Source organism: Otolemur garnettii, unplaced genomic scaffold, assembly GCF_000181295.1.
Source record: "Otolemur garnettii isolate 467f Iridium unplaced genomic scaffold, OtoGar3 scaffold00006, whole genome shotgun sequence".
Taxonomy (NCBI): Eukaryota; Metazoa; Chordata; class Mammalia; order Primates; family Galagidae; genus Otolemur; species Otolemur garnettii.
The window spans coordinates 26,471,191-26,493,883 of NW_003852401.1; the positions used below are offsets into that span (position 1 = coordinate 26,471,191).

Here is a 22,693-nt window from a genome sequence, read left to right on the forward strand (position 1 = left end):
TTATGTTCAAGGCATTGTGTGAGAAATTTCTACCTATTGGCTTTTTAAACACGAGATAGGCAACATTATGTCTATTTTATGGATTCAGAAACTGAACGTTAGAGAGAGTAAGCAACTTGTCCCAGGGTATATAGGTAGCTACTGGTGACGGTGGGAAACAGAGAGGTAAGCCTGAGATGTAAGAACACAGACGTGCACAAACATTTATAAGGTACACGTATGACACGCACATTTACAATACTTGGACATTCATGTAGAGGCCTTACCATGGGGGAATTAGAGGAGCAGAAAATCCTGTTGGAATCACCACAGTTATTTCATTAGGTGGGAAACAGAACAATCCTTGGAAGGTGTTACTTTAGGACTTGCTTGAAATAGGTAATTGACTTTTGCCACTACCAGAAGGTGTTTGGCCAGATCACAAAGGGAACTGGCATTTCCTTACGGGACTGTCCTGTAATATTTTTCCACTTCCTTTTCTGCCTCTTGTCCTGTACTTTGTGCATTTCTTCTGCTTTTAGGTCAGTGAGTCAAAAGCATGTTTTTAGCACCACATCTGTGCACAGAAGTGGATCCTGACGCAATAGGAATGTATAACAACCAGGGGCCAAATACATGTAGCTGTGGTCTTTACTGCCCACCAGGGGAGGAACATGCTTCTTTGAGTCCAATGTAATCTGCTGCCTCTCTAATTCCTTCCCTGTAAGGCCTCTAAATGAATGTTCAAAAAAAAATGTAAAGGTGCACATTGTATGTTTATTTTATAAATGTGTACTCGTCTCTGTGTCCTTTCATCTCAGGCATCACCTCTTTGTTACCTACCTTCATCAATGACTTCCTGTGTGGCCTTGGATAAGTTACTTTCCCTCTCTAAAGCTCAGTTTCTGCATCTGTAAAATGAACCTAATGCCATATATAGAGAGATATATATGTATAAATATGCTTCACATTAAGTCTCAATCACTCAAGGATATTTTCCTACATTGGGCAATTTTACCTGCTGCCTTTGTATATTCTGATAAGTTCCTAAGTGGAAGCCTGATAGAGATGAATCTTTTAATGCCTCATAGTAAAAAAGGGCATCATAGAATGATGTAGCTGGAAGCTATAGGGATCTAAAGTGTTTCATGGAATAGTAATGACCTTGATCTGTTTATAGGTGTTCTGGAAAAGGACTCTATGGTCAAATAAAATTTGGATATATCTAGTTAAATAAATTTCTCTCTTTCTTTCTTTCTTTTTTTTTTTTTTTTAGAGACAGAGTCTTACTTTGCCGCCCTCGGTAGAATGCCGTGGCTCACAGCAACCTCCAACTCCTGGGCTTAGGCAATTCTCTTGCCTCAGCCTCCCCAGTAGCTGGGACTACAAGTGTCCACCTGCTGGAACACCTGGCTATTTTTTTGTTGCAGTTTGGCTGGGGCCAGGTTGGAACCTGCCACCCTTGGTACATGGGGCCGGTGCCCTACTCACTGAGCCACAGGCACCACCCAAGTTAAATAAATTTCTTCCTTGCAGAACTTCACAGAGTCTTTATTTTTTTATTAAATCAAAGCTGTGTACATTAATACTGTCACGGGGTTCTGTGTGCTGGTTTTATATACAATTTGAAATACTTTCATCAAACTGGTTAACATAGCCTTCATGTCATTTTCTTAGTTATTGTGTTAAGACATTTATATTCTACATTTAGAAAGATTCACATGTACCCTTATAAGATGAACCATAGGTGGGATCCCACCAATCACCCTCCCACCACCTATCCTTCCCCCTCCCCTCCCCTCCCTCTCCCCTTTTCCCGTATTCTTGGGCTATAATTGGGTTATAGCTTCACAGAGTCTTTAATATGCTTGCAAGCTTTGTGAATCTAGAAGTGGAAAAGGAATAAGGTATTTTGACATCTTATTCCCTGGATTCTCATTTCAGGAAATGCCAGTCTAGCTGAGCCAGCTGGTATATTCTGTACATGAAGGTGGTGGCTGATGCTTTCCTTTGTGAGAGCAAGGGAATCCAGGGGAAGGAAGGATACATCAGTTGCTCCTGTTTCATGCCTTGGCAGTGCAGTGCCTCAGTGCAACTTCTTCTCAGTGTGATGTCTTTCTCTAAAGGCCCAGAGAAGGCTAGAAGGCATCTTCTGGCCAACAGTGCTACCATTCATTGTGAACCGTGCGGCAGAGAAGCTCTGAGCTCAGTGCAAGGGAGTGACCTGTCCTTAGAATCTGGAAAATGTATTCATCTCTGACCTGATCTACTGAGGTCATATAAGGGGCGGCAGGGGTGAGGTGGGGGTGGGGGCGGCGGAGGGGTAGGGGGGTTTCATCAGCTGTGGTTACAAAGCTAGTGTGATTTGCTTTCACTAAGAAAACTGGTCCTGTGGGTTTAGATTGGGAAGCACCAGGTGAAACAATTTAACTGATGTCTTTTCTCCAAGACCTCTTAGAGCTTTTAATATGAAAATGTGCACTGTGCAGCTCCAAGAATGGGGTAGAGTGTATAGGATTTTAAAAAGTTTACTTGGCCGTGAAATTCTTGCTTTGTACAGGATTTGGGAGGCACTGGTGTTCTGAGGAAAACACTCTGGGGAATTGCTCATCTAATCCAACCGTCTCATTTTACCAGCAACTGTGGGGTCCTGTCAATTTCCTTTCTCCATCACTGTGACAAATTCATTGAAATGAACTTGATCAAATTTGGGGATAGCTTTGAAGAGATTTATTTGGCAGGCGAACCCTTTTTGTATACATCAAGGGAAATTTACTCCATATATTTTGAGTTTCCATAGTCAAAAACTATAGATAAATTCAATCAGCCTTTGTATAGTATGACTTGTGCCCAAAGATACTTCAGGTGAGAGGCAGTCTACAAAGATATAAGCCATAATTCTTGCAATACAGGAGAGTAATAATAATGGGACATATGATATTGATGGCAATTACATAAACAGCTAACGTTTACCAAATGCTTTTTTATTTGTCAGGCATTTTACTAAATATTTTAATCCTCCTGACAATTTATGAGGTCAGGATTGTCATAATCCTAATTTCACTGTGAGGACATTGAGGTTAGGAAAGGTTAAGGAATTATTCCAAAATACATATAGCTAGAGGAGAGAAAACGTGTATAAACATACACAGAAATGTGTATCAGCTGTGAAAACTTATGAATGATATAAGGTATTATATGAATTCAGAGAAAAGAAAAATAGTTTTCAAAAGACTTGATGAAGTGGGTGTGAAGTATGTGCTGGAGAATTCTGGCTGGTAGCCCATGTCTCCTCCCATCAGAGGTCAGCACCCCCTTTCTGGGGAGAAGTCATTTTCTTTTTTACTGTGAGGTCCTGGCTATATGTTTGGGCATGCTGCCTCAAACTGGATTGATTAGAGTCTTTGGGAATTTTGTAATTAGAACCAAGGGAGGAGGATTTCCTCTTGGATGGTAAAGCTATAATATCTAAACTGAGATGTCAAGGCTTTGTTCCTGGGTCTGTGAAAGGAGTGGACTGAGGTAGGGGAGAGAATGATGGAGTTATCACCAATGAGAGAGGTAGGTGCTGAAAGTGGAGAGATGGAGTCCTGGAGGGCTTCTGGTCATCTTGGCTTGGGGGTTGCATTCTTGTTTTTGTTACTGAGGCAAAGGACTTACCACACCTGATCTTCTGGGAATGACACTGCCCTGCTTTGCAAAATGAAATGTCATTAGAAACAGACTGGGGGAAAAACAAAAACAAAAACAAAACTCATACCATAGAGATGTGCAGAGATCCTTAAGTAGAGGAAAACAAGTAAGAAAAACCTCCCCCAAACCCTCAACCATTTTTTTTTTTTTTTGAGACAGGGCAAAAATGTTGCCAGGGCTAAAATGCAGTGGTATCATAGCTCACTGAACCTCAGACTCCTGGACTTAAGCAATCCTCCTGTTTCAGCCTCCAGAGTAGCTGGGACTACAGGCTGGTACTACTATTGATATAGGACAGGTGGAGCCCCAGCCAGCTGGGTGGAGTTGAGGGGCAGACCTGCCACTTCCACCTTGGTGGTGATGGTGCCCTGGCCGCTCACAGAGGAATCAGCAGGTTGGAGGGTAGGCAAGAGGGGGCCCCACTGGAGGCTCCAGGAGCCAGAGGGGCTAGACAACTGCTGGGGGAGACACCAGCATCTTAGGTCTACCTCCCCTTGAATTTTCAGCTGAACAGGGAAACCCCCACCTCATTTCCTAGGCCTGGTCAATTTTATGTAAGTTTCCTAGGCCTGGGAATGAAAGGAATTGTAGCCATTTATTTGATATGGAGTCCGGCTAAATGTAACTACAGAGGACCCTTGCATGCTAAATGTAATTACTGAGTCCCACTAAATAAAACTACAGAAGCCCCAAGCATGCTAAATGTAGTCGCGCTAAATGTAACTACAGAGGACCCATGTAACCATACATATATATGTGTATATATATCCTGCCAGGAGTTTGTTGTTTTTGTATTCTTTTCTGTAAATAAATCCTGTCTTACCACTGATCTGTGGTCCATGAATTCATTCTTGGAACCCAGACCAAGGACCTACTGAAGATGAAATTCCGGTATCACTATCATATGCTGCTCAGCCTGGTCTTAAACTCCTGGGCTCAAGCAGTTCTTTTACCTTGGCTCCCAAAGTGCTAGGATTACAGGCATGAGTCACTATGCTTGGCCCAACCATTCTTTTTTAAAATTGTTAATTGACAAGTTGTCATTGCACATATTTATGGGGTACAGTGTGATGTCACAATACATGTATACATTGTGAAATGATTAAATCAAGATAACACTTATCAGCTCAAATATCCTTTTTTTGGTGGTAGGTATTGTAAGCATGTAAAATGTACTCTCTCAGTAATCTTGAAGTATATAATACATTATTATTAACTGTGGGTGCCTTGCTGTGCGGTAGATCTCAACACATATATTCCTTCTATCTAATTAAAATTGTGTATCCCTGCCAGCTTCTCTCCATTCCTCCCATCCCCTCAAAAAACGAAACAGAACATTATTTGCTGCTGAAGAGAATAACTAAGAAGTCCCAGCAGCTCTCAGTTGATGATTTAACTCTTTCCTTTTCACACTTAAATGATATTCACAAAAAGGGGAGGGGCAATACAAGAACTTGGACAGGCTGCAAGTGGCATGTCAGTCACCTCCTTGACCTCTTTTCTCATCTGTAAAATGGGGACAATATAAATACCATTCTTATTTTTTTTTCAGTCTCTGAAGTAAAAAACAGACACAAAGCCTTTTATCAATTGCAAAATAATGTATAAGTGTGAGTTTTGCTCACATTTATCTTGCTATGATTAAACACTCCCAGGAAGTGGACCCAGATTTCAGGACAGCAGCCTTAGTGGGTGCAAAAATACCTGAAGAGTGTTAGGAGATAGAAGCGAAGATGAGAAACATTTCTTCCTCCTGTGGGTTTTATCTTACTAGTCGCTCTCGCTGCTCTCTCTTCACTCCTGTTTTCTATGGAGCATTTCTTGGTTTTTGGATTGTAAGTGGGCTTTATGGAGAGAAGGCAGAAAATCCCTAGACCCTGCAGAAAGAGCAGATGATCATTCTGTTAAGGGACCTGGTACCCATTCTTGTTTAATCTGGCTCTGTTCATTCATTTCTGGTAGGATATTATCAAGGACTTTAGCCTCCTATCAAACGCGATTAATCCGGAGGAGAGTTCAGCAGTGTGGGACAGCCTATTTCTAAGCACGAGCTGGGCAGGGAGGGTGGGAAGAGTAAGAATAAGGAAATAGTGTCATCTGTGCTGCTCTGTCCCAATCGCCACAACAAACAAACAAGCAAAAAAAAAAAAAAGTTTCCATACTGCAAAGCGCTGCCTTGGGAGAGGCTGAGGGAAAGCATGGATGGCTACTGAGGTAGGTCCTGCTGGATTGAAGGGCCTGACAGTGTGTGATTCCCCGCAACAAATGGTCGTGGTGGGAGTGTGTACACACAGACACACACGCAGCGACCAGCCTCCAATTTCAGCGCTGGCAGGAGATAACAATTCTCAGCTCGCCTTTCCAGGGTTATTTTTGGCTAGGGCTGTTCGCTGATGGCAAAAGTTTTCAGCCCCCTCCCAACTCCTTCCTTGCCCTTGTTCAAAAGAGAAACTTGTGCGCATAAGCTGCTCACTCCCTGGGAGACCGGGAGAGAGGGCTGCCGGTGAGAGGCGAGAGGGCAGGGGTGCGAGAGAGGAACCCCAACTTGCTCCGACTTCTCACCACCCCTAGGCTATTTTCTGCGGAGGGTGTGCCTGGGAGGGCAGCGATCGCCAGGGGAGGCTGGGGCCAGGCGCAGGGTCTGGGTGGCTGGTGCTGGGCTTTTGGGACACCCCTAAAGTGAATGTAAGTAGGGGAAGAAACTGAGGACACTCCGGGCAATCCCACCGCGGAGTTGGTTGGGAGGACACTTGATAAGGTGGAGGCCAAACTCTGCTGAAGAAGCGAGGGAACGCACCGCGAGGAGAAACGGGCGGTGCCGCGGGAGGGCGCAGGGCGCAGGGCGCCGGCGGCCGCGGAGGGGGCCCGGGCGAGGCGGAGCCCCGGCGCGCCGCCAGGCTGGTGGGGGGCCTCGGCGGGCTGCAGATTCCCTCCGGCTCCGGGAGCCACGACAGGACCGGCCAGGAGGCGCCATGGAGGGCAGCCCCATTCCAGTGTTGACGGTGCCCACGGCGCCCTACGAGGACCAGCGGCCGGCCGGCGGCGGGGGGCTGCGGCGGCCCACCAGCCTCTTCGAGGGTCAGCGGAACTACCTGCCCAACTTCATCCAGAGCGTGCTGTCGTCCATCGACCTGCGTGATCGCCAGGGCTGCACCATGGTGGTGGGCAGCGATGGCAGGTACTTCAGCAAGACAGCCACGGAGATCGTGGTGCAGATGGCCGCGGCCAACGGGGTGAGTGACCCAGATGCCCCGGCTTCTTACCATGCCGCCCCGCTCCTGTCCTCGCCCTTTAACTCCCCTTCCAGTCCTCTCCCTCCAGGGTACCTCCAGCCCACCCTGCGCTCGCAGCAGCCCCAGCGCTTCCCGAACACCCGGGTTCCATTAGCACCCACAGCCCCGATAAGCCTCGAGGGGGCCCCCTGCTCTTCATTGAGCCCCTGCAGACGCCTTGAACCTTCTTTGACCCTGGCCAGGTCTCACACCTGCTCATTTTTCTTTTCGGTATTCTTCTCCTCAGTCCTTTTCAGCTGCTCCTGGTTTTAAATATTGTTCCCACTGCGTTTTGCTGCCCACCTTCCCCGCACAGACCTCTTTCATCAGCTTCCTACGTAGTTTTCCTCCCTTTCTCTGTCCTTTCTGCGATAATCCTCAAGCCCCCTAAATCTTAGCTCTGCCAAATTTATTCATTTATTTTTTATTATATCACAGCTGTGTACATTAAGGTAATCTTGCGGTACAATGTGCTGGTTTTATATACCATTTGAAATATTTTCATCAAACTGGTTAACAGCCTTCACCGCATTTTCTTATTGTGTTAAGACATTTCTATTCTACACTTAATAAATTTAACGTGTACTCTTGGTGTACTCTTGTAAAATGCACCGTAGGTGTGGTCTCACCAATTACCCTCCCTCCCCCCATCGTCCTCCTCCCCTTCCCCTCCTCTTTCAGCTCCGCCAAATTTAAGTGTTGTCTTAGAACGCCGGTGCACGCGCGCGCACACACACACACACACACACACGCGCGCGCGCGCGCGCGCGCGCACACACACACACACACATGCACACACCAGTTTTGATCCCTGACATATTTGGCAAGAGTTGACCCTGAAGGTTTTAGATAATATTGGTTCCTTAACTCAGTGGGATTGCTGAATGATTTATTTGATTAGGGCAGGGATGGGGTAGATCAATTTGATGCTAAACAGCTTGAACTCTCAGTTCCCAGGAGGCATGTCTCTAAATGGTCTGAAATGAGATTTGCAGTGGTTTTCTTAAACCAATTCCCAACTTCACTCCGAGATGCTTTTTGGCATTTGACAACATTTCGGGCCTCTTCCTCTTTCAGTTTTCGTCCTCATTTTCTCTCCCTTCTCCCACGACCTTTTGCAGTCTTCTTTTGCGATCTGAATGTTCAGACCGCAGATTTCTCAGATGTTTCTCCTTCTGCCCCTTTCTTCTCTATCCTACAACTAGAAGCACCTTTTGGCACATCTCCATATCCCAAATTCCTCTTTCCAAAGTCTAGCAGCATCTCAAGGATGTCTATGAGAGGGATACCTAATCTCACGGGTCTCTGAATTATCTGTGGGAGACATTGTCTAAAAAAGTAATTTCCATCTCGTCAGTGCAACCAGACCCCCACACATGGAACTTTTGGTTAAGGGAAATCCCTTTTGCAGATGCATAAATGAGTGCGAACATATTTCAACTTAAAACTAAACAATTACCTGACATTTGGGTAATTCTCCTTCCCAACACTTTCCTTTTTATTTTCTCATTCAAACAAACAAACCCTTTTGGATTATCCATAAGTCACCTTTATATGTTATAATTCTGCCTCCGCGTTTCAGGAATGGAGAAAGGATTTCCCAAAAAATAACCAAAAGCAATTGGGAGAAATGGACCCGTGGTGTTGGGGTGGGTGGTGGAATTATGATTTTCAACTTTAGCACAGTGATGCTGGAGATATGAGAGTTTCTGGTTTCTCACTTGAGATTGGTGACAGTTGGCTACAATCAGGGAGTTGGAGAGAGGTTGACAAATGGTCTTTCACTGTTGTCTGACAGAACTGTTCGCATGGAGGGATGGAGACTAATGAGCCTTGAGAGAGCTGTGGAGCTTTCATGCTCCTTTCTAGGCCAGTTTTTTTTTTTCTTTTTTTCCTGAGAGCAACATAGCCTGTCCAATATTTATTGTGGGTCAGGATATTTTTGAAGCTACAGTTGTTGATTTGCATGGACAAATTACTATTATGCTTTATTATTTCTTGGTCTACCTTACCTTAAAGACTCTTCAGCCTCTTTACTGCAATGGGTCTTCTATGACTAACATGTTTTAGTTACTGTAAGAGTGGAGTTTATTTTCGAAGATTATTACCCTATGTTCATATGTGCTTATAATTAAGTCAAATTTAACCTAGGAGCTACTATGAAGGACAGAATGGCAAATTAAAATTTAATTAAAATTAAAATCCTCAGAAGGATCAACTCTTAAGTAATCTGAAAGTCCTACTTCTAAGAGGGGTGGGCATAGGTGAAGATAATGGTGTACTTTTTTCAAAATTTCAAACAGGTAATTTTAAGCAATCTTTTCCTCATTTTGCTTACTTTCTTGGGGGCTTGTATCCTCAAAGTGAATAGTCAGAAGGCTGGCTTCAGGAAAAATATGGTCTAAAAGGAATGGATCATTGGTCTTGAGTGATTGAAAATTGATGGGAATATACCTCTCAATTTGGCATGCTGGATGAGACTCAGGAATGATGAACTTTTATTCCCAATGCTTTGACCTTTTCATTTTTCTATTGAATAGTCATAAATAGGCTAGAAAAACACTAGAAAACTAGAATTTATTCTCTTTGGTATGACAAATCTGACTGATGGGTTGGAGCAGTGGTTCTCAACCTTCCTAATGCTGTGATGTATTTTCATTGTTACCAAGGGGTCACCACCCACAGGTTGAGAACCACTGGTTGGAGTCTATTGGAAAAAATCTTGTTTTGATTGAAAAAGTTCATTTTACAAAGCAATTTTCTGTGACAAACTATAGTTACTCTTTGATTATCTAACTGCTGGAGGAGAATACATTTCTTATGTTTTAATATCATGGAGTTTGAGATAGACATTTCAAGCATACACACCGATATAACTTAGGATTAATAATATAATTATATTATTATATTTTTATATTAATATTATTAATATAATATTTTATATTATATTTATTATAATATAAAATTTTATTATAAAATTATGGAATTTGAAAACTTTGAGAAAAGTAGAAAGATGAGATTAATGACATCCATTGATAGACAAGATTGTAATATTTTGCTATATTTATAGCATTTCTTTTTTGCTTAAGTGTTTTAAAGTGTATTAAATAAAATGACGTTTTACCCCTTCCTTCTCCAGCATAGACCTCTAAAAAAAGCATTTTTCTATATAGTTACAATATTATCACGTGAAACAAAAATAAGAAAATGGTTTCTTTATATCATTATTACCCAGTTCACATTTAGATTTCTTTAATTATCCTGAAATGTCTTTTATGGTTGGTTTATTCGAGCTAGTTTCTTTGTTCAAGAATACCTTGAACAAGGAACCCACACCTAGAAAGAAAGAACTTTGTTCTTTCTTGAACAAAGAAACTAGCTTGAACAAGGAACCCACACCTAGTCAAGGAACACACACTGCCTTTAGTTGTTTATCTCAAGACTCTTTTAAACTAGAGAGTATCCCCCTCCATTTATTTATTTATTTAATGATATAGACTTGTTGAAGAATCAGTAAATTGTCCTGTACAATGTTCCCATTCTGGAATTTTCATATTGCTTTCATGGTGTTATTTAACTTTTCATTCTGTCCTCTGTATTTTTTGCTAATGGCAAATGAATTCTAAAGTCATTGTCTTAGTCTGGTAGGGCTGCTATAACAAAAATACCGTACACTGGGTGACTTATAAACAACAGAAAGGTATTTCTCAACAGTTGGAGAGGCTGGGAATTCCAGGAATTTCAGCATCACTGGTGGTTTTGGACCCAGCTTCTTGGTTCCTAGATTGACCTTTCTTGTTGTGTCCTCTCTTAGTGGAAGAAGCTAGCTCACTCACTGGTGTCCCTTTTATAAGGCCACAAATTCCAAAAATGTAGGCTCCACCCTCATGACCTAATCACTCCCTAAAGGCTTCACCTCCTAATACCACCACTTTGGGAGTTAAGATTTCAGTGTATGCATGTTGGGAGGATATAAATATTCACCCCATTGCAAGGCTTAACTGGATTCAGGTTCAACTTTTTTTCCTAAGAATTCTTTATAGGTCATGGTGTTAATTCATATCCCATAATTAGTGATGTTAAAATGATTGCAGAGTTATGGTGGTCACTTCTTATATCCTCCATTATTTTCTCCCTTGGGTCAAGCCAGTAGCCTATAGGGTAAATGTTGCATCTTGTGTGTATTCAGTTCTGTTATCCATTCTACCTAGTTGTTTTAGCATTTATTAGTGGTCCTTGCCTGAATTGATTACTTTATTAGGGATTTCAAAATGGTGACATTTCTAATTCTCTAATTCCATTTACATGTTTTAGCTGTCATTTTTCTATAAACTCGGTATTTTCCTCACAACTGGGCTAATTGGTTATCCTGAAACCTAGTTCCTTTTAGAAAGGCAGATGTACTTTGAATATTTATTTCTCTCTTTTTTTAATTACCAATTTTTAGAGTAAGGATTTTGTGAATTAACCATCTCACCTGAACAAATGAATTTTTTTTCACTTTCACTGTTTTGATTATCACTATGAATGCTTGGATGTTTATATATAACTGAATGAGTGAATAAATGAGAAGTTACTTTTTACCTGTTTTTGTAGTTTTTATGTGAATATAAGAATTTATCTAAAAGTCCCCCCCAAATATTTTAATTCCCGATACAAACTATGTCATACTGTACAGAGCAAAAGACAAATAGGTACAAAGACTCAACAGTATCAGTTAGATGAATTGTGATAAGCTTAGATTCAAACCAGTTGGTTTTTGACCCTATTTCTGTATCAAAGCCTCTTAGTGGTTTAGAATTTCTATATATCAAATTATTCTAATGTCTTAAACTATTTTAAATTTAAGTTGCATTTATTTATTTTTATTTTAAGTTGCATTTAAGAGCTAAATGCAACACAATGGCTACAAGAATATCTTTGCCCTTTGCTGGGTGAGTATACCTAAGAGCAATTTCTATTTCTACTGTTTGTTTTAATCTTCTTTTTGAGTCCTAAACTACCTTTAAGATTAGAAAAATGACAGTATGGCCTGCATGTGACTCAAGGTGTTCTGACTTTTCCTAACTTTTCTGACATTTCGAAGTGTCATTAGAACAAACTTTCTCTGATGATGGAAATTTCCTGTAATCTGCACTGTCTCAACCCCTTGAATAGTTAAAATGTGGTTAGAGGAAACTGAAGAGCTGGGTTTTGCATTTGACTTAATTTTAATTAAAATAGAAACTTAAGTAGCTACAAGTGGTTAGTAGCTACCAGACTAGACCACACAGATCTATAACTTAGTGTTTAAAATCTGTTTTCAAAAATGGAGTCAGATTGTTATAAACAAAAACAACTATAGGTTAAATTAAAATAAGTCACCAAGTACTAAAAATACACATTTGGCAAGTACAAACCAGATTTTTTCATGTGATAATCGTGTCCTCTTCAATCTTTTAGCCTTGGAGGTAATAAGTGTGGTAGGAAAAAACCCTATACCAGCCATACAAGTTGGAGGACAGATACTTTAGCTTCTTAAAATGCCTATGAGCCATGTTTCCTCACCTAAAAATCAGGTATGAAATCTTCACTAAATTATCCTGGGAATTGAATAACGCACTGCATGTGAAAGCACTCTCTGTAACAGCTACAGCACTAAGAAATGTAAAAGACTATTATTTCCTGACATGTAAAGGAGTATGATCAACTGACTATAGCTCAGATAAGTCTGATTTGACTGCATGCATTGAATAAACTCCCTTGGCAAACAACTTACAGCTCTATTGTAAATTTTAGCAAAGAGAAAATCCATTTATTGACTAGCTGTGTGCTATCCTGGTCACATGATGATTAGCAATAATAATATTAACATATAGTGCATCTTAGAGAATTCAAGAACTTCTCTGTGGCCTGGGAAATCTTTCAGAGGGGGAAGGCAGTGGCGTGAAGAAGGCCAGGTCAGTAGGGGACTTGGGAACATCCTCCAGATAGATGCTTGCACAGGTTGTATTTGATTCCAGTTGGCTGTGAAAAGCTGGTTATGCTAAAGTATGAAAATGCACTAGATTTGGCATTTACTAGAACTGTCTGGGGAATAAATCTTGGTGTGGCCCCAAAGACAAGGAACAGAGGTTTGGAAGTGAAGCAGAGTGGGATGAGGTAGGTAGTAGGGGAGAGGGGTGTGGAAGTCGGGAGGGCAGAGAAGGCAGAGGGAAACCTGTCTTCAATACCTGGGGCTTTGCTGGAATGGATTTGAAAGCCTGGGGTTGAGTAGCTCAAGGTCCCATCTCTAGCAGGGAGAAAGAACTGGGTAGAGATTGTTCTGCATTTTGTACTAGTGTTCACTGCAGAATAGGTGAATGGAAAGAGCAATAATAATCCAGACACGAGAGAGGGGAGGTTTGTGATGCATTAGAAAACTCGAAGGAGACTTTCTTAACTCTCTTGCGTCCCTTTCTGAATCACCATGGCTAAATTGTGGAATTAGGAAATTTATCAAGTGAGCAATAGCGAACTTGAGGGAACCCTTGGTTCCGTGGATCTCCCTGTTTGGGTCAGTTCATTCTTGACACTTTTAGCCTCTAGTATTCATTCATTCTTTTTATGGGGAAGTTAAAGGAGTGGGAGAGCTTGTGAGAACAGCTGGGGCCTCCCAGTTGCTAGAGTGGTTATTTTAAGCTTTGTTTAATGTGTCCAGAGACCCAGATGGCATTTTTAACTAAGCTGCTTTATTAAATCTTGTGATAAAGCATAATGATGTTTATTAAAAAGGCAGACACATATCAGCAATATTATCTGTGAAACTTGCCCTATGAATTTTCTACAAAACATCTGTTGTCTTTGAGCCCTTTGTGAACTGTGGCAGTTTGCTAGTTTCTACACAGACCTGAGGACCTAGAAGTTGGAATCCATTTTTGGAGAAGTCCAAGTACAGGTATTAAATGAATCAACTATAACTCTCAGTGTTTGGCCTCTGGGTACTCTTCTGTTAGACAGCAGCAATATAAACAAGCACTATAATAGAATTTGAACAAGATCATTTGGGAGTAATAAGCTCAAAGGCACTAGTTTACCTTTACTGATTATACTTGTGTAGCCAAAGGGAATTTATAAGCTTTTTTCATCTGATTTGACTCTCTTAGTTATGGATAAGAGTAGTCTAGAATATATTTAACATTTGTTAAAATGAAAATCCATATTCCCTGAGTCTTTGAATTATCTTTCATCTCTTACATTTTTAGTGACATCAGCTTTTGGGGTAATGTCCTTATTTGCATGGAAAAAAAAAATCAGGAATATTCAACCTCCAAAAAAGTTCCTTTTCTTGGCCTGAAGTCATGGAAGTTTTAAACTTTTCCTTTCTCTTTACAAGTCTTTATTAATAAAATATAACATGTAATTATTGCCTTTCTATTGTTTTCCTCTAATGAGAGTCTTTGTTCTTAGCTAGGGGTATCTAGTTTTGTATTTAGAAACTTGCAATGGAAAGAGAAAGGATCTGAAATCAGAGGACCGGAGTTTATTCTATTTGACAAGAGACCTACAAAATACTGGAAGCAGAGAGTCTTATAGCACATGATTAAAATCTGTCTTTTGTAAAAAGTTCTTCCAAATCAATAAGAAAAGTCAAACAATTCCAGGCAAACATTGCCAGCAACTACAAACAGATGAAAAGTTGATCAATCTTTTTTTTGTTTTTGAGACAGAGTCTTAAGCTGTCACCCTTGATAGAGTGCTATGGCATCACAGCTCACAGCAACCTCAAACTCTTGGGCTTAAGCAATTCTCTTGCCTCAGCCTCCCAAGTCGCTGGGACTACAGGTGCCAGCCCCAACACCTGGCTATTTTTTGGTTGCAGTTGTCACTGTTACTTAGTTGGCCTGGGCCAAGTTCAAACCTACCACCCTAGGTGTATGTGGCTGGCACCTTGCCAACTGAGCTATGGGCACCACCAAGGTGATCAATCTTAATTAATGACTAGAGATGTATAAATAAAAACAGTCCATCAATTTGTAAAAAGCAATGTTGAAAATACTCAGAGTTGGCGTAGGTATTAAAAAATTATCATATGTATGCACTATTGGTGGAAGTTTAACTGATACAACTTTTTGGTCAGGCAATTTGGCAGTATATATATAAATTAATAGAGTATCCCTTCATCTGAGAATCTATCATGTAGATTTTCTAGAGCAAATGTGCAAACTTATAATGTACAAGGATATTCACTGCAGCATTTTTCCAAGGAAAACCTTGGAAAAAATCCATATGTTCAATAGTAGAAAACAGGTACATAATTTATGAAGCACCCACACAACATAAGCTATTAAAATCTATAAACAAAGGATATGGATCTATATGTAGTATGAAAAAGATATGAATGATAGCTTGTTAGGTTAAAAAAAGCAATTATCAGAGTACTGTGGGTAGTAGGATCCTGCTTTTGTGCATGTAATGTAGGCAGAAAAGATAGGGGTGGAAGAATATACTCAAACAGTCAGTAGTGGCTACATGTGGAGAGTGTGTTCATGGTGTATGTGTGGGGATTCTTTCCCTTTCTATGTTGTGTATGTCTCAATTAAGAAAAATCACACATTTACATGCATTGCTTTCATAATTAAAATCCACCCATAAAGGATAATGGAGAAGAAAAGGGGAAGCTCTGGATTTGTATCACGGTCTTGTGTTTGCAACTTGTTTCACCATGGGGAAGTCAGTGTGCCTTCTTCATTTGTAAGACTAGGGGAAGAGGGCGGCACCTGTGGCTCAAAGGAGTAGGGCGCCGGCTCCATATGCCGGAGGTGGCAGGTTCAAACCCAGCCCCAGCCAAAAACTGCAAAAACAAACAAACAAACAAACAAAAAACAACAACCAGGGGAGGTAATAACTCTTGCCTGTATCTTCCTGGGTGTTAGAAGCCTTGAATGTGGTAATGGATTACAGTCTTATGAATTATTTTATTTATTCATGTAACAGTTATTACCAAAATATTTTGCTCTGTTTAAAGTAAAAGTGCATCCGTGTATTTTTTAGGTCCCAGTAGCTCTATCACATCAGAAGACGGCTGCTGATGTGGTGACCACACGGTGGCTCTGGTGTCGATTCCTCTTGACTTTGGCATTCCTTTTCCTCCAGGCGGCTGGCTGAGGCTGGGGAGGTGACTGGGGAAGGCCGGGTACCCTCTCTCCTCCCAGCCTGCCCCACATACACACAACATGCACACACACTCACTCTCGTGTGTACACAAACGCACTACCGCGGTCCATGAAGTGGCAGCAGCTGCTCCCGTACAGACTTCCACTCAGCATGAAGAAATTTTTTGGCAGGGTCTGTGCCTTACTTCCTGCTGAGAATGAGCTGAGTCAATGCCATGCCTTTCCATCTTAGACCTTTCTGAGACTCAGGCTATGGTAAGAGGGAACCCCCTCTCTCCATGCCCACCCCTCTTTGCCCCCTACTGAGGCCAGATCTTCCTTTGCCCATTTTATGAGGATTTTCAAACCTAATGGACTGGGCAGTGTGAGAGATTCCTGAAAGGAATAGACCGAGCAGAGGCTGAGAGACTCCATGCTCATCTGTTGAGTCGTCTGAAAATGCACAGCTGCGGGAGCCCACGATGCTTTAAAGGCTTTTGGCAGGATGCTTGTCAGGGGGCCCGTTCCTGCAGCCCTGCTGAATGTTTGCTTAGGAGGCATGATCTTTTTTTGGATGGGATCTCCCAAATGTAAAGTGATAGAAGCTAATGCAGAATATAATACAGAAGATCCAGCTTGGCTGTCATAAATAACAGTAAATTGTTTAATCTTGCTGAGTTGTTAATCTACAATTGCTAGAGGTCTTTAGTTCGCTGGAACAGAGCATAAGGGGTGGGGGCGCTTAGCAAGTGGGCAGTTATTGTTTTCTCGCCAAACAGAAACTGGTCTGATGGAATTTATTTAAAAATCCATACAAATGTCTTTTAATTGATTGTGGCACTTACGGGGAGAAAACTCATGGCTCTAAAGAGACGTGAGTGTTTTGTTGTGTTTTGTTCTACCTATAAAGAAAAAATATATAAAATATGTAAAAAATGTGTGTTTATCTATATTCTATCTCTATATAAATGTGCCAAAGATACTGAGTTTTTTGGTTTGGGATATATATACATATATATATCCCAAACAAATGTGTGTACATATATACACACACAACCAAAAAAAATGCACACGAACTTTATGGACTGTTTGTGTGTGTCTGTGTGTATATGTGTATATATATAATTTCTGTCTACCAATGAAGGCGCCAGCTGTAAAGTGTTCTTAAGCATTCTGATAGTTTAACATGTGGCATATGAGTGCATGTGTGCACAGACCCCTGCCCATAAAGCTGTCTTCTTACAGAGTCTAAAATGTTAGAAATGTTTGAAGACTGCACAGGAATTTAGGAACCTAATTCCTAATTCATTTAGGAATTACCTAGATGTTCCCAAATGACCTACATTTCTATGACAATAAATAGAACTTGTGCTAGAGTAGGATGGACCAAGAGTAAGAAATATAAGCCGTGTATGTCTCAGTGTTCTCGGCAGAAATCTCTCTTGCAAGGGCACTTTGTGCAGTGAGCTTAATGACACTGAGCATAAATGAGCAGGCTGGCCTTGTATGCAGAGGTGGGCAGGACCAGCCAGAGGCACAGGTGAGGAAAATCAAGAAAGGTCCAGGTCAGGACAAGGTCACAAACATGAACTTGCCACGGCTGACCATGGACTTCAGCAGCTGCTTAGTGAGAAGAGAGACATGGCAGTTATGTGGGCATGTTACAGCTCATTTATTGCTTAGTTATTGACAGACTGCATCCACTTTAATTTACATCACAGTGTGGGCTTAAGGTTCAAACATGTTTTTGTTTTATATATAAAAATTTGTGGTTAAAAGAACATTTTTATATTGGTCAATAAACAATGGTACATTTAAATAATAGACTATACCGCCCTTAAAATCGTATCGTGGAAGAATATTAAGTGATGTGGAAAGGCAGACGTGAGGGAAGGGTTAGATATAGTGAGTGAATAACAATCCCTTTTGTAAAAATACGTAAATGAAACACAGATAGAGAGAGACCGAGACACAGGGACAAAGCCTGCACGTGAAATGTTAGTGGTGCTTACTTTTAGGTGATAGGACTACAGATGATTTTTATTTTTATTTTCTTCTTGCTTCTATGTAATTTATAAATGTTCAAAAAAGAATGTGCATGCATGTGCACGTGTGTGTGTGTACACAGTAATACAGAAAAATATTCCAGGTTAGTGAAAAGACAAGAAATTTATTTAATTACTATGAAGAAATGACATTAGCAAGAAAGGCAAGTGAAATGTATCGAGAGTCTGTGGGGGGCGGGATGCCCTGACCTAGAGCTTGGTCCTGTCACTTCTTTTCACCATCCATCATGTGTTGTGGTTGGTACAGAGGGATTCAGGATCCTGCCCAAGGTCCCATAGGCAGGAGAAAGCACAGTCGGTTTTTACAGCCTTTCCTGTTGGACCCCAGAACCTTAGTTAGCCTTCCTCAAGGCGCTCAGCTTGGCTGTCCTGACCTGGGTAAGCCCAGTGGTCACTTGCAGTTTCTACCCTGGTGTCTAGCTGGGGCGACCACCCCAAAGAGCGTCAGCAAGCAGAGCCCCTTGTTTGAGTGAGTCAGACCTTTGACCTTAAAGATTTCCGAGCATTTTCCAAGTACTGAATTATCTAAACTACCAGGAGAGATATCCTCCCAATTTTCACCACCCTATTTTGCAGCTGAGGGATATGAGATTTCCTGATCTTCTCAACAAAATCTTGAAAATTGGGTGGGCTGATGGTGGAAGAACTTGGGTTGCACTTCTCGATGCCTGCAGCTTTTCTGTCCTTGTTCAGATATTAAGAATTGAAGGTGAAATCCATTTGATTTGGTCCTAATGAACCCCTCCTTCCAGTCCCCCTGTGTGTGTAAAGATTTCCAGGGTGCAGGAGGCTGAGCAGGAGCTTTCTGGCTCCCATCTGCTCCCCATGTAATAAATTATCCATGTGCAAATGAAGAAGTCCATTGATGTCTGGAAACCACAGCATCCATGCCTTGGTTACTTCTGGGAATTCCACTTAGCCATCTCCCACTTTTCTGTGTACCGTTCTGCTGAGGGCTGGCACCCTGCAATCCATGGCAGCTGGGCTTTGGGCTTTGTTCATGTGGTTTTTGTTTTTTGTTTTTTGTAACTGAGAAGACAGGAAACAGGCATCTTTGTGTATACGGCCCTCCATAGCGCTTCGTAGGCGAACCTGGTGGTGGCTGTGTGGTCCTGTAGAGCACTTTGTCTGGGAAGCATCAAGGAAGTTTCTGTTTACTGTACTCCTGACTCTCTCTGGCTCACTTGGAGAACTTCAGGGATACGACACAGTAAGCATAGACCATACTGAGGACTGCTGTGCACATTTTTTCTTTTCCTTTTTTTCTTAAGTGACTTATTCAAAGCTAGAAGGGAATCAGAAACGGGGAAGTCTTATGTAAGAGAATTCACAAAGGAAAAAATCCTGTTTTCGTTTGTGTTACGTTACTGGGGAAAACTTATTTAGAGTCAAAATTCTGCATCTACTCTGAAGTGTTAGCCTGAGGGTTTATATTATACAAGTCTGCTCTCTTGGACTTTGATTGGAGCTAATTAGAGTGAAGTCATACTAAATGTAATTTAGAAGAGTAGTGGTTAACATGCTGAAAAAAAAAGTTGTCAGAAATAAAATCATTAAAAAAAATGTATGTGGCACATGATATAAAGGTATAGATGGGCTGGGGGAAAGCCTTTGAGGAATATACTTTTCTCTTTCTCAGGATTCTGGTCCAAGGCAGGTGGAGAGGCATATTTACTTCTATGGTGCCTACTATGCCCCTTTGTGGGTGGAGAAAACGTGATATAATCTAGATGAGGTTTAAGTTGATGGGAGGCATTGGCAATGAGTTAGAAGGACAGACTCAGAGAGTTTCTGAGTAACTGCACTGTGGGAAATGAGGCAGGTGCACACGGCTCCCTACTGTGTCTTCCCTTCCCCAAGCATTTAGAAGTTGCAGCTGGATAGGAACAAGTTCATCTTACATCTGTCTTTCTATCTGTGTGTATGAGAAGGTCTGTGCCTGCAGATGTGTCTGCAGGCCTGTGTGATAGTGTGCATGTGCCTACCATGGATCCTAGGACTGTCTGTGTGCCTCCTGTGTGTATAGTGGCAGTGGGCTAGGATCCACCTTTGTCCCTTTCCAAGCGGGACCTGAAGGAACTATTCTTCAGTGGCAATGACATCCATCAGGTTGACTATACTTTCTGGAAGGTGGCAGGGTTGTATTTTCTTTTTTCTAGCCAAGGCCAGACCCCATGATATAGGAGGTTCAGTGAGCGGGCAGTGGGCTGGCTTGGCTTGTCTACTGCAGTCCGGGTTTCACGCAGAATAAAAGTCAGATGTGACTGCTTCAATGCTGTAAACAAAACCAAAGCCATTATGTAAGTAGACCATCTTTTCCTTGCGAGCCAGCAGTCTGCTATATTGACAGAAGGTGCTATTTCTAGAACTTTTTCTGAGAGTGAAATGATAATATAAGGAATGCTCTCCTATCGAAATGAATTTTTAATGTTGGCAGGAGATACGGGATTTGGGGAAGACAATAGCATACTCTGTGTCGTGTTTAATTTTACAAAGAGTTTTTCCTTTGTAGAATCTCATTTTAAGGGGATTTTTTTTTTTTTTTTGCAGTTTTTGGCCAGGGCCAGGTTTGAACCCACCACGTCTGGTATATGGGGCTAGTGCCCTACTCTTTTGAGCCATAGGCGTCGCCCTGAAGGGGATTTTTTTTCAACCTGTTTCCTCTTGGGTTTGCAGATAAAGATACTGAGCCTCAGAGAAGTTAAGTGATTTACCCTATGTCAAGGGCAGAGCCAAGACTTGTGTCTAGGTTTTTGAAGTTCAAGTTGAGAGCTTTTTCTTTGTGCAACAAGGTGTCCAAAAGTGTTATTTCTTTTATCAATTACTAGATCTTGAAAGCCATACCTTTTCTGATGACATCTATTTAGGGATAACTAGGAGAAGGGGTATGAATAGAAGAGGTGAAGGCACAGATGTAGAAAGTGATACGAGGAGAGGCGGAACTTGGAGTGGCACAAACACAAGCCCAGGAACGTGCGTGGCCACCAGAAAGTGAAGTGGCGAGGGAGGACCCTCCCTGAGAGCTGCAGAGGGACTATGGCCCTGCCTACACCTTGGTTTTGCCCTTTTGGCCTCTAGAACTATGAGAGAACAAATTTCTATTTCTTTTAACTACCAAGTTTATAGCAATTTGTTATGGCGACCTTAGAAAACTAATACAAATTTTGTACTCATTTATAGATTTCATATTAGTTTTCTAAGGCTTCCCAAACTACTACAAATTTGGTGGCTGCAAACAAATGACATTCATTCTTTCATAGTTCAGGAGGCCAAAAGTTGATGTCATGTGGTGTTGGCAGGGCCACACTCCCTACGTGCTCTAGGGGAAGTCCTGTTCCAGCCTCTTCCAGGCGTTCCTTGGACACCTGGTGTGTGACTAGGTCACTCCAATCTCTGCATCTGTCTTCATGTCCTCTTCTCCTGTGTGTCTTCTCTAATAAGTACAAAGTACTGCTGCTTCCATGGTGGAACTGGTCCAAATGAATCCACCTGCCACCAGGTGTCTGGCTGATCGCCCTGGGGAATGATGCCAGATAGGGACTCAGTGTTGGTTTCTGCTGCTGGCAAATGGGCAGTCAGCAGAGGCTATAGCCAGGTTGGCCTTGGTGAGTAGAAGTCCATGATTTTGAGCCCATGCATAACTTCTTTTTCTGTCACCGTGGCCACTTTGTTCATAAGCCCGCTGGATAAGAACAGAAGTGGCTGGAGAAAGAAGCTAACTGGTGTCCACAGAACTGGTCATCCTATCCACTCTCAAGTAAAATATTTCAGGCTAAAATTTTACTAAGGTATCATTCTTCATTTTAGCCTTCGTAAACAGAATGGATATTACCTTTTCAAAAATTTAAAATTTAATAAGAAAATTATCTGCAGTTTCTTCTACCTAACAAATAAACTGCACATGTTTATTTCTGTATTTTTCCAAGTCCTTGCCCCAAAGTATACATAATTTTACATTATTGTAATAATATAAGATCATTTTGTATTCTAAATTTTTGATTTAGCATTAAACATGTTTTTTTTTTCTTTTTCTACCACTTAAAAAATGCAGCTTTTTGTTAACAAATAAACCTGAAATGTAGGCAATTTTATTGCCTTAAATACAATACAGGTTATTTCTCACTCATGTAATAGTCCAGTGTAGATGTTTCTGATAGGCAAAGACTCTTGCATATCCAGTGGGACACGACCCAGGTTCCTTTCATCTTGTGGCTCTGGCAACTCCTAGAGCACATGGTCACATATACTTAGACCACAGAAGGAGAAATAAACAGTGTAGAAAAAAAATATGTGCTTCCTAATATCCTCAGCCTAGAAGAAACATACATTACTTTTGTTCTCATCCTCATACTAGTTTTCACCTATTGTCCAAATGCATCATGTGGCCATACTTAGATGCCAGAGTGGGCTGGACTACGTAGTCCTGGCTGGGTATTTCTTCCTTTGCAGCAACTCTGTGCTGTGGGAGGGGGATCATACATTTTTGTGAATTGTTCCCCTAGTCTGCCACAGCTATACACTCTTTTTTTTTTTTTTTTTTTTTTGAGACAGAGCCTCAAGCTGTCCCCCT

The 22,693-nt window shown here is 41.4% G+C and overlaps 1 protein-coding gene across 1 annotated transcript in view; it reads left to right on the top strand.

Moving 5' to 3' along the window:
* Positions 1-6,462: 6,462 nt before the first annotated feature.
* PGM5 (phosphoglucomutase 5) overlaps positions 6,463-22,693 on the top strand; it is a 170,457-nt gene continuing 154,226 nt past the window's right edge. Inside the window, exon 1 of the mRNA XM_003782926.1 lies at positions 6,463-6,905. Coding sequence (XP_003782974.1) covers positions 6,645-6,905 — 261 coding nt within the window. The 5' untranslated portion in view covers positions 6,463-6,644. The remainder of the gene's footprint in view (positions 6,906-22,693) is intronic.